Source organism: Anolis carolinensis, chromosome 2 (assembly GCF_035594765.1).
Source record: "Anolis carolinensis isolate JA03-04 chromosome 2, rAnoCar3.1.pri, whole genome shotgun sequence".
NCBI lineage: Eukaryota > Metazoa > Chordata > Lepidosauria > Squamata > Dactyloidae > Anolis > Anolis carolinensis.
In genome coordinates, this window is record NC_085842.1 from 287,231,790 (window position 1) to 287,244,442 (window position 12,653).

The following is a 12,653-nucleotide window of genomic DNA, read 5'->3' on the forward strand; positions in this document are numbered from 1 at the left end:
TTGGGTAAATTTACAGCATGATTGGCCCAGTTAGTCCTATCCTGGAGTCCACGGTGGTGCAGTGGGTTAAACCCTTGTGCTGGCAGGACTGCTGACTTGAAGGTTGGGTTGCTGACCTGAATGTTGCCGGTTTGAATCCAGGGACAGCATGGATGAGCTCCCTCAGTCAACTCCAGCTCCCCATGTGGGGACATGAGAGAAGCCTCCCACAAGGATGGCTAAAACATAAAAAAATGGGTGTCCCCTGGGAAACGTCCTTGCAGACGGCCAATTCTCTCACACCAGAAGCGACTTGCAGTTTCTCAAGCTGTTCCTGACATGAAAAACAAAGTTCTATCCTAGATGCTTTTTACTAAAGGCCAAATGAGATTTCTGGAACCATGATACAAGGGAATACATTAGGCAAAACTTGGCCGTCTTGGAAGCACAACACTAATGAGTCTAATAAAGGCATGTTTGGACAGCAGAAAGAGTCTCCTGTTCAGTATTTGAAATTGGAACAATATCTGGATTGATTTCAAGGGATTATTGGTGAAGGTTCCCGCTGAAAAGGATCAGGTGAGGAACAACACATATATGATAAACATTATAACAAACACCCACTTTGTCATTTGCTTGGCACCAACTATATTAAATTGTATGTTTTGGTTTTTAAAAAATCTTGCAGGTATTTTAATGGCTTGCAGATTAAGCCTGGTGGGCTTCTTGTTTTTCAAACACTGGAATTGAAGTTTTTGCTCAGTTGTTTTTTTATTGAATTATTTGTTTTTCCATTTTGTATAACTGAGTTATTTGCTTATTGAGTTATTTGTTATTTTCATTTTCATTTACATTGGAAAATTCTTGAGGGAAAATATGAAGAATGGTGTATAAATGCCTACCTTAAACGAATACATAAGAAACAGTTTCTATTAAAAAAACAAATCTGTGCTTGTCTGTTGCATAAAAACTAGCAAATTCCAGTGGCTTTGGAAAGGTGGAGCACGGATTGCAGGAAGGGAAAGGCTGCCAGGAAAGTAACTGGGTTCATTTTTTAAAAATAGTACATGGCATTAGAAAGTACGCTTCTGAATGGAAAATTCATATAGGTTTAACATCCCTTATCTGAAATGCTTGAGACCAGGAATATTCTGTATTTCTTATTTTGGAGTACTTGTATATGCATAACCTTAGATAAAGTCTAAAAACCAAATTCATTGATGTTACATGTATATGCCTGATTGCTATATCTGTAACGTGTATATCGTGATTGCCTATACAGTATTTGTGTTTTGTGTGCCCTAAAAGGTCAGAATCAGCCACCCATTTGGATGATTTCATATTTTGGCTTTCTGAATAAATGATGTTCAAGTTATTTGTTTTTATTTTGTCCTCAAAGATGTATATAAAACCAATTATCTTTATTATTCGGTGGCATATGCAAAAGGAAAGCAGAACTAAATTTAATATCTTTCTCCCTGTGTTTTTGTGTTTTAGACTTTGATGCATCACGGAGCCAGTCTCCAAGATCGCAGGCTTCAGGTCATGGGGACGGTCACCATTCAGACGTTCTGCTGAACGTTCAACCTTGTGACCTGGGACAAGATTCAGAAAGCGGAAGCACTGAGGAGAAAATTGTTTATCTCTAATCTTTTTCCTCCCTGTTCTACCAGTAGCACTTTGGGATAGCTCTTCCTACTTGCTCTTGTCCAAATGGCATTGAAAATATGTTATTTATTACAAATCATGCCATGTTTTCCATGTCCATCAGATAGAAAATAAATTATTTTAAATGTTATTCTGTAATATTTAAATTATTACATGCATGTTAAATCTTAAACACTCTGTAAGCAACATTAAATGTTGATGGACTCTAAAGCAGCCAGGGCATATGTATGTGTGGTGAGATTATCTGTGTTCAGTTAAAGCTGTATGTATCTAATATTATAACTACAAGGAAGAGCTGAGGTTTAATAATACAGCACAGCAAAAGAGACAAGTCAAACTATGGGCAAGAAAGATAGCTGTGATCTGGTTGACATTATAGAGTATCTCTCTGCAGTCTGTTGTGTTTATACAACCTTGTAGTGTCATTGGCCATCACAATTCAACTGAGATTTAGATTAGTAATGGGAATTGTGTTCTGTGGCCCTCTAGATATTGTTGAACTGCACTTCCCAGAATTCCTCATGACTGATTGCACTGTCACACAATATGTAAACAATATCTAGAAGGATTCACAGTTCTTAATTTGATCATTCCAATATTTCTGGGTCCACGTAAGTTTCTCACAGAACGAACAGCACAAAAATATGTACATATGCCATCATCATTATCATAATCTTATGGAGAGAAGGAAAAGCCTGGAAAGTCCCTATGTTGCAGGAAGTGTAATAAAGGTTAATGTTCTTTCCAAGTTTCTTTTTCCTTTCCTCTGGATGAGAAACATACTTGAAAGTAATTCTAGCTAATGACTCTTCTGGATTCTCACCACAGCCTCCTGTAATGGTGATATCGTATCACTTCACTACTATAGAAGGTATTCTGCCAAATTATAGTTAGATTAACACCTTGTTTTCACAATGGAATATTTTAGCTATAGCCTAAGACAACCCAAGACTTTATTTTAAAAGTAAGGACATTCAGGAAATCGATTCCCAGTGTCAAATTAGCCTCTTTTGGGTTCTGCTGATACAAATCAGTTGATCGTTTCACAAAACCAGTCTCCTCTAATGTGTATGTAACTCCCTTTCATTGCATTCTAGGTCAGTTTTTGTGATGCTTAGCATTATATGTTGTTCTTGGCCAAGCAAGTGCCCTTTCTTATGGGACTATTACAATTCATTATACAAATACATTATACAAATAATATTTCAAGAAACTGGGAAGAGAAGGGACTTTGAAAGCATTTTTTTAAAGTTTAACCAAAACCCACTTTTCTCTGCCCCATGTACAGTCAATGTATTACTTTCAGGATGCAGAGCTTTGATACATTAAAAGTAAAGGTGTTTTTCCTGTGCATTTTGGAGATATAATAGTATACTTTTTGAATTTAATAAATGGTCTACATCTTACTTATATGTGTGTGTACACAATTCTTAAAAGTAATTGAATGTGTTTCATCAATCCATTGCACAACCATTTATAATCACTACAGTAATCTGAACCCAGGGCTGGGAAAAATTCCTTTTGGTCTATATAACTCCATGAATTCCCCAGCACCTTTGCCAGTTGGAGCTGTCCTGAAATGTAATATAGTAGAGTCTCATTTATTCAACATAAACGGGCCAGCAGAATGTTGGATAAACAAAAATATTGGATAATAAGGAAGGATTAAGGAAAAGCCTATTAAACATCAAATTACGTTATGATTTTACAAATGAAGGACTAAAATATATTTTACAACAAGTCTGCCACTTGTTTGGGAACGTAGCTGCACTTGTGTTGTTGGTTGTGTTGGTCCACTATGCGTTGCTGCCTAGAGAAATAACTGTGGATCTGGGCAGGAGGCAGACTGCGTTGGATAATACAGAACATTGGATGAGCGAAGGTTGGATAAGCAAGACTCTACAGAATTTCCAAGCTCTGGTCTGCAGGTATATTGCAGTATTAGCAAATAGAGGGTGGTCAGGTTCTTACCATTTATTGAGGCACCTGAGCCATTCCACACTTCTGTTAATGATGTTGATGGTGATGATGACGACGATCTCATCTTCCTCCGCCTCCTCCGCTGTCCCCAGACTGGAACTCAAGAGAGATTACTAGAGTTAAAAGAGACATAGCTAACAAATATATCAAATAACAAAGGTAAATATCACTGAACTATCCACAGAATTATCACCTACTGCAAATGCATTTTCTTAGTCTATGCCTGATGGTGCATCTGCACTGTAAAATTAATAATGTTTGACAGCTGAATGCTGTGGAATCATGGGAGCTGTTGTTTTGCCAGGTCTTTAGCTTTCTTTGCCAAACAGTGCTGGCACTTCATCAGACTACAAGAATCCCATAGCATTGAGTCATGGCAGTTGAAAAAGTGTCAAAGTGTATCCATTTTACAGTATAGAAGCACCCTGCGTGAGCACTAATGTGAAAGCTAATGAAAATATCAGCTGACTTTAGACACCACACAACTGAGCTATGCAATATCCACACACCAAATGGCAACAGTGAAAGTACAGGTTGCTTCTGTTCTACATACTTTCTGATTGACGAAATACAATCTGCTCTCCTACCCTTCTTCCCACATTGTGTAAGAGCTCTGACAGAGCTCTCGAACTATACGCTTTTAGCAAGCTGCTATTTGCTGTACCAGAACCCCTTGTTTTCTGTACCTTCAAAGACCTTTTGACCTTTAATGTGGTTTATTTATCAGCTTTGTCCTCCATATACATAATAAAACAAATAGTCTGGATATAGGTTGACCCTGTACTTTTGCATTAATAGGATAGGAGGGAGGATTAAAAACATAAGCCAATGTACTGGAGCTAGGTGGTCTTTAAATCAGCATGCATTTTGTAGCACTATCCATCATTTAGACATTTTTAATGTTTAATGTTAAGATGAATTAAACATGAGCATTGGAAAAACATTAAGAATTCACTAGCTCAGAATAACTGAGTTTCACTCCCTTGTTCCTTTCTCCTCCTGCCTCAGCTTCCATAGCAGAAAATGTCTCCACTGTGTGTATGTGATTCCTCTCATTGGGTTGATGTGTAAATTGCCAATGGGTTTTAGGGCAGGTCAACCATTTAGGGCAGGAGCTCTGCCTTATACTATTAATAGAAAACAGGATGTGAAGATTTGTATCATCTGTTTCATCTCTTTCAAGCTAGCGCAAACAAAATGGTAGCAGTCAGTTTTCTATATAAGCTTCTAATAACAAGGCAACACATAAAGCAAGCATAGTAATGCACATAAGGGAAGTAATGAAGGGAACTATAGAGGGGGTTAGTAAACTGGGCTTTGAATTATACCTTGAATCCATGCCCAGTCCTAGCATTAGTTACCTCAAGCAGGAGATTGTAGACACCATGAATGAATTGTAAGTTATTGATGACTGGAATCCTGTTGGTTAGCCCCAGCAAGAGTAAACCTTTGAATCAATTGTTGACTGGTGAGTCAACACATAAGCAAAACACATTGATTCAAAATTCTATTCTTGCGATTAACATTATTAATGATTGTTTTTGGTTCTCAGGACTGAAAGTAAATTAAGGGGTTTTCTATCTCAAGGGTTAAATTACCAGCAAATGACTTCAGAAAGCAAACCGACTTCAGCCAGGTTTAATTAAATACCTGCTACAAAATATTTGGGGGGTTTCTGACATTGGCTAGCTTTTAATACACATATCAGTGAATAGCTGTTTAGTTTGGAAACCCCTCTTTAAAAAGCATAAGATAGTTTGCTTTTGTCTCTTCATATCATATGAAGTTTATGTGCTTTTCAGTTAAATGGTTGTTTAGTAGGGGAACTCTCTGCCCTGGAGTGTGGTGGCGGCTCCTTGTTTGGAGGCTTTAAAAAAAAGGCTGGATGGCCATCTGTCGGGAGTACTTTGAATGCGATTTTCCTGTTTCTTGGCAGAATGGGGTTGGACTGGATGGCCCATGAGGTCTCTTCCAACTCTATGATTCCATGGTGAGAATCTCCCATTGCATTTCACTGTGATGGTATGTGCAGTCAGGCCTCCACATTCACTGGGACTAAGGACACAGGACTTTTGAAAAAATGAAACACCTTGATGAAAATATTGCCATATGTTCAACCTCACCACACTGAAGGACCTAGAGGGTTTTTTTTTTATCGATCCACAATTTTTTAAATCAATCTACGAATAATCAAATCTGCAAAAGTGGAGGGATATTTGTGTAGTAATCTGTTGATACCACTTGCAAATAGCATTTACACAACAGGATTCCTAGACAGAACATTTTTTTTATCAAGTCCACAAATAATTAAATCTGCAAAACCCAAATCTGCAAATGTGGAGGGATATTTTTTGTATTAATCTCATGATAAAACCTGTAAATAGCATTTACAAAACAATTTTTAGAGGAGATAAGGGGACAGACCAACTGGTAAATCTGCTCTAGCAAGGATTTTATATTGACAGGAAAGAAAATGTGTCCTTTCACAGGTTGCCAATTATGTAGAGGAAGCAGTTTCTTGTGAATCTATGTATTACATTTCATGGGATTGGACAAAGGATATGCTTCTGCCTGGATTTTATTTTATTTAAATCCAAACCAGTTCCTTGATGCAGTCACTTGACAATACAACGTCCTGCTATCACAGGAAGCAGAAGCTTACAATGGGCTACAGGGTATTATTACAGTAATTGCCCGGCTGATGCTCGGGTCTCTGAAGGACAAATTAATGACCTCTTCCATCTGGAATGTTCATCCTGATTCCAGCTGGAACCCCCCAATGTATTGCATTAATGGGTCTCAATTAATTCGTCTCTTGTAATTACCCACCTGGAAAAGGAAGATGAAATGGTGACAGGCTGTCCTCCTGACTTGGGCTCCATTTACATATCATAAAATCAGACCATAATTAGCCCTCTTTCTGGTTCTATTGACTTTTATAAGCGATTTGAAGATACAGCAGCAGGTATGAAATAGTGAGCAACCCCATTTCACAATTATTCTAAGGCAACTGAAAAGCTACAACTTTAATAGATTGCTCCGGTATAGACCACTCAGTACTCTGCAGACATTTGAAAAGCTCCGTTGTAGAAAAAAATGTTTATATGTCAAAGCATTGCTTTGCAACAGCAACCAAATCATTGATCAATGCTGGAGAGATTTTCTACTTTGTTTTTGTAGCATAATGACAATTTGATGTGGAGAATCACCTTTAACCATATTAAACTACCTGCACTTTAGATAACTTTACTTGTCTGCATCAAGGGAAGAGAGGTCAGTGATTACAAAGGCAGGCGATCTTTTTAGTGGTGCCCACGACTCCAGGATGGGAAGAGGAGAGAATCTGTCATTTCTTTCTTTGCATGTCTACCATTTTTAAAATACCCACTTCTTCTCACTGGCTTTCCTTGGTTTAGATCTGGTTTTATAGACTTCTGGCATTTCTTTTATCTTCTAAGCTATCTTTAAACATGGCTTAAAGTTAAATAAATGTAAACTACATTTTTGTAAGGCTAACCAGCCTTTAGGTAGTTTATATGATCTGAAGAGAAACCAGAGTATATCTCAAGTGCCTTTAGGTTGTTATTGCAGAAATTGCAAGAACTGGGATGACTAAGGAGCCCACAGAAACAGAGAGGATGCATGGCAGGAGTAGCTGTGCTTCAAATAGTGAAGAACGAGGCCAACTCATGTGTTTCTTAGGCAGCTGCCTCAATGTCCTAAAGGCATTAGATCCTTTCTGATCTTGGGAACTAAGTAGGATAAGCTCTGTGAGTACTTGGATGGGAGGCCACAAATGCACACCAGGTGCTGTAGGCTATATTTCAGAGGAAGGAACTGATAAAACTACCTCTGAACATTCCTATTCTAAGAAAACCCTGTGAAATGCATAATTTGTCGTAAGTCTTAGGCAACTTAAAGGCATGCACGCACACACATTATAGTAGATTAGCACATATGTATTGGTGATAAACAAGTGAGCACAAATTAGCTAAAAGAGCTGTGTGCCAGCATGTCTTGTGCATATCATTGTCCCCATCTTTCCTCGTATAATTATAACACAGGTGAACTGGAAGGCACAGGACTTGAATTTATTTGCCCTTCCTTAGATCACCAACTATTATGGAGTCAGCTAAACTGAAATAATCCTACAAATTAGATGATATGCAAGACATAATGAAAGTGAACAGCTCAGATGTGTCATCCACTGCCACAGGGTCTAGTGACTGCTGCCAACTTGGATAGCTTTTAAAAGGACTTAAATTAATTTGCAAACATTAAGACCATTCAGCAGCTATTGGGAAAGCTTTATATTGCCTTCAATACCAGAAAAAATGTCTCCAGAAATCAGTTGCTGGGAGGTGTGTGATGCTGGTGAGTTTTCCATAGCTAAGGCAACTGGCTTACCACCATTTGAAGAGGGATCTGAACCAGATGGACATCTGGTTGATCCAGTCATGAGGTCTGCAATGCTCAGTTAAAATACCTAGTTTGCCCTACATCAGATTCGATTGTACCTTTATTGGAGCTTCTCTGACACTAGGAATCTGTAAAATACAATATTTGTTAATATTTGCAAATTTGACAAAAATAAATGAGTCAAGAGGAAAAAGGAGGCATCTATCAAAGAAAAGAAGCTATTCAAATTATGTAAAGCACATACATTCCTGTGCAACAAAAAGAAGTTTCCCTACATGTATTTTGGCATAAAACCTCCCTAAATATTTTATGCAGGAATCTGTGAATTTTGTGCTAGAATATACATTGATTTGCCCCCAAACACATATTTTAGGGCAAATCAATTCTCCCCAATAAAGTATTGATAGTTCTCAAAAATGATTTGATTCTTATGGAGCAGGGAGAAAAATGCTAAAACCCTGAAAGCAGGAATAAAAGAAATGAAAATTCACCTCAGAACTCTGATTCAACTGTGCTATCATACTTGGAAGAAAGTCCTACAATGCCCAATATGGTATTTTGAGTAAGTGCATTTATTTAGCAAAATATCAAGATCCACACATAAAATCTCTCTAGACACAAACTGGTTAGCTGTCATTCATCTCAGCATTTCTGATGTCATCTGTGCTAGTTGTCAATATTGTTAAAGTGAAATGCAAAGTGGAAAAAGAGGAATTTAAAATTGCTCATAAAAGTAGGTGTCGTAGTATTAAGTCCAAAACTAAATATACCTTTAAAAGGACCAATAATGAGTTTTGTTCATTTCAGTGGTTCTATTGCTGTAAGTATGATTAAGTATGATTGGACTTAACCCACATTCATAGTAAAGAAAATAGAAATGCAGAATTATTGTCAGATATGCAAACATTTTACTGCCTTGTAAAATTAGTTGAAGATACATTATATTGACCATGTTTTCAGACAGAATGGTAATTTCCCTTAGTGACTGGAGTATAGAATTAATCCCGAGGAAATCACAGAAGGTACAAAGCTGTGATCCCAGATAAAACTTCTAAATTCCATTTGGTCCTATCCAGCAGGTCTCTTATCAGCCTCAACATTAACAACTTGTGCTAAATTGTTTCATGGTTCAGATAGCATTGGATTGTGCTTTTTTAAAAAAAGGTTTCTGCTAAAAGCATTATAATTAAAAATATATTTTTTTCCATCATGTGTACCTAATTCATAGAATTCCTTGGCTTGAACCTTTGATGGGACTGCCGCACTCATTCAATGTGCTGCTTATAAGAGCTACTGAAATACAGGGGAAATTCTGCAATTAATCTATGTCTCTATGAGAGCATGCAAATACTATTTGGTGCATCTCCCAACTATAAAAACCCAATGTGAAATGATCTCCAACAGAATAAAGCGGCCAGGGTCCCAAGTGTCCTGTTATTCAAGGACACTTTAAATTTACAACCCGAAAGGTGACTGAAATGACCAAAAAACTATTTCTTGACATCTCTAAATCTCAATTATACACCATTTTATTTCCAGTTTCCTGTTCTATAAATCCTCTGTCTGGTTCACAAGGCATCATAAAAGCAAGCTGAAAAGCAAAGCTAACAGTTCCCAAAGATGTTAACATTCAGAGAAATTCACATCTGAATCCAAATGTTGTGACTTGAGACCATTTTGGACTAATTCACATAATCTAAGACTTTCACAAGCAAGCTATTGCGGTAACTTCCAGTTTCAAATATTGGAATCATTATACGTATTATTCTATTTTTTTTTAAAAAAAGAAGCAAAAAAGCACAAATGAGAACATCTGAGCAACACATATAATTGATAACAGACTCTAGGCTTGCTTTAATCATGCGCTAGAAGTTGGCCCAGACTTTTGGATGATGGCCTTTGGAGAGGGACACGGTGGGACAAGGCAGATCATTTGCCCCAACTGCAACAGAAAGCATCACAAGGAAAGAAGGTCAGAAGTGAAATGGTTTCCATTCCTCTTTTTCTGATTTCCCCCCTTTCCTCTTCCAGGATAGATGGTAGAAAACATTGAAGCATTTCACTCCATCTATCCCAATTCAGCAGGGATAGTCCTGATTAATCCTTTGTCATCCCACCTGTTCCAACTGCTTTTAAAATGATCCACTTCTACCAACTTCCTTCCTTGTACTCAGCTTTGTTCATTGCCGCAACTGAGTTCTAAGTGGAGAAGTAATTTGAACCCAAATAACTTGGGGGGGGGGGGGGGAGGGCAAAATATTGCTGCTGTTATTGTTTTGCATCTTCAAGTCTGTTCCAATGTATTGTGACCCTAAAAGTCATGGGGAGCCCTCAATGGTGCAGCAGATTAAACTGTGTGCTGCTGAATTTACTGACTGGAATTCCAGCAATTTGAATCTGGGGAACAGGGTGAGTTCCTGCTGTTAGCCCCAGCTTCTACCAACCTAGCAGTTCGAAAACATGCAAAATTTGAGTAGATCAATAGGTACTGCTCCAGTGGAAAGGTAACAGCTCTCCATGCAATCATGCCAGCAACATGACCTTGGAGGTGTCTAATGACAACGCCAGCTCTTTGTCTTAAAAATGGAGATGAGCACCAACCCCCGGAGTTGAACACGACTAAATTTAATGTTAGGGGAAAACCTTTATCTTTACCTAAAGAGTCATGGGGTTTTATTAGCAAGATTTGTTCAGAGAAGGTTTGCTTCAGAGGCTAAGAATGTGGGATTTGCCCAAGATCAGCCAGTGGGGCCCTTCCTATACTGCTCTATAATCCAGATTATCAAAGCAGATAATCCACATTATTTGCTTTGAACTGGATTATATGAGTCTACACTGCCATATAATTGAGTTCAAAGCAGATAATTTGGATTTTATATGACAGTGTAGATGGGGCTATAGTATTATTCACCATGCTGGCTGACATCCCAGTAGACAAAGGCAAATGTAAATTGCTGCAGCTTTTCCTAGTTTGCACATTCTTTCCCATTAATAACTCTCATCACCCTGAAAACAAGATGGCATTGCTAGGCCAAAGGTGTACCAGTTTTCATCTGTGAATGTTGGAGGGTATTCATTTGTGTTCATTTTTGGAGCTAGGAAGGGGCTTTCTTCAAGCCAGATTGACAAATAACTGTGCTGTTGTTTTTCTCTGCTCCGGTTTATGGCTAGGTTTGCTAAGGTTATCAGCTCTGAAACACCTTCTGGCAATGTTCCTTCTCAGATTCTTTTCTGCTTCTGACATGATGTGTTGTCTAAAATCTGTACATTTTCCAGAGGGTAAAGGGAATGAAGTACATATGACTGCAGTCTTTTGTTGTGGATGATTTCTCAGTTTCTCTTTCCTTACACATCATTTTTCAGACTTAGTAAGATTCCTACTAATTTCCCTCCATTCTGATTTCTTTATAATTGAATTTGTGGGTCCCAAATTTGGAGAAAGCAGAATATAAAATAACATACTCTGCAGAATGAAATTCTCATTTTAAAAAACATGCCATAATAAAGCTTAGGGATTTGTGGCTGTTCCGTCCCCCAGGACGATGGTTTGCCTTACTTATTGGTCGTTTGTTTGTTTTCCCTCCTTTGCATTTTGTTTCAGCCTCTGGCTGCAAAGCCCAGGAAAGGTGGCTTGAAGTCTGCAAGAGCTGGCTGCAGTTTTCTTTGCAATGATTGGTCAAAGAGTACAACATCTTAGGACCGCCCTTTTTACCAGGGTCTAGTCTCCATTTTAGAGTTTCATTCTGGCTATAGTCTTCCAACGTGCTGGAGCTGTGCAAGGCTAACTGGGACAAATCATCCTCAAAACCAGGCCAATCTAAGCCTATCCAAATTAGATAAGTATTGAATTATACTGATCTGGAATAGGAATTCTAGTTAGAGGAGCAGGGTTATTCCATCGCTTCTAGAACTAATCTTTGCTGTAAAGATAGGGAAGGAAAGAGTTTCTCCTTCTAATATAGACAGCGTGATTAGGGTATAGTGGTTTTATAATCACCTTTGCCTTCTGGAACCAGGGATAATTCTGCAACTAAAACCTATGGAAATTTGTTTCATTTTCTGCAACTTTAAGATCTGTGCCAGGTTTACAACCTTGTATGAATAAACATCCTTTTTTGAAGTTCTCCAGACTCAGTCGTTCAATATTTTAGGACAGCTTATAGGGATTTGCAGTTCGCCCGGATAAAGGACGGCACGTTTCAGTTTTATAGTTTTTTATTGTCTGGCGGACGGCACAGTTTTGAGGACGATCAGCGGTTTTTCCGCTTCAGCTAGCTTGCACGGCCATAGCGACTTTGATTTTGTGGTCTGTTGCAGTGAAGCTTGCTGCCATTCCTTCAGCCTCTGCAGTATCCTGCTCTTCAGCTGCGGCTGTTTCGGCAATTGCACGGCTGTGCAAAACCCAGCAGTAGGTCCTGGAGGTGGTGAGTCCAGAAGCACTCGGCCGGGACAGTCGCCTGGCGGTGGTGACCTGCCTCATCGTCCTGCGGTGGTGACCTGCCTCATCGCCTGGCGGTGGTGACCTGCCTCATCGTCCTGCGGTGGTGACCTGCCTCATCATCCTGCGGTGGTGACCTGCCTCATCGTCCTGCGGTGGTGACCTGCTT

The 12,653-nt window shown here is 38.7% G+C and overlaps 1 protein-coding gene across 1 annotated transcript in view; it reads left to right on the plus strand.

Annotated features, from left to right (window-relative positions):
• arhgef28 (Rho guanine nucleotide exchange factor 28) overlaps positions 1-3,053 on the plus strand; it is a 158,954-nt gene extending 155,901 nt beyond the window's left edge. The window contains exon 36 of the mRNA XM_008102965.3: positions 1,477-3,053. Within this exon, the coding sequence (XP_008101172.2) occupies positions 1,477-1,628 (152 nt within the window). The 3' untranslated portion in view covers positions 1,629-3,053. The remainder of the gene's footprint in view (positions 1-1,476) is intronic.
• The last annotated feature ends 9,600 nt before the right edge of the window (positions 3,054-12,653 follow it).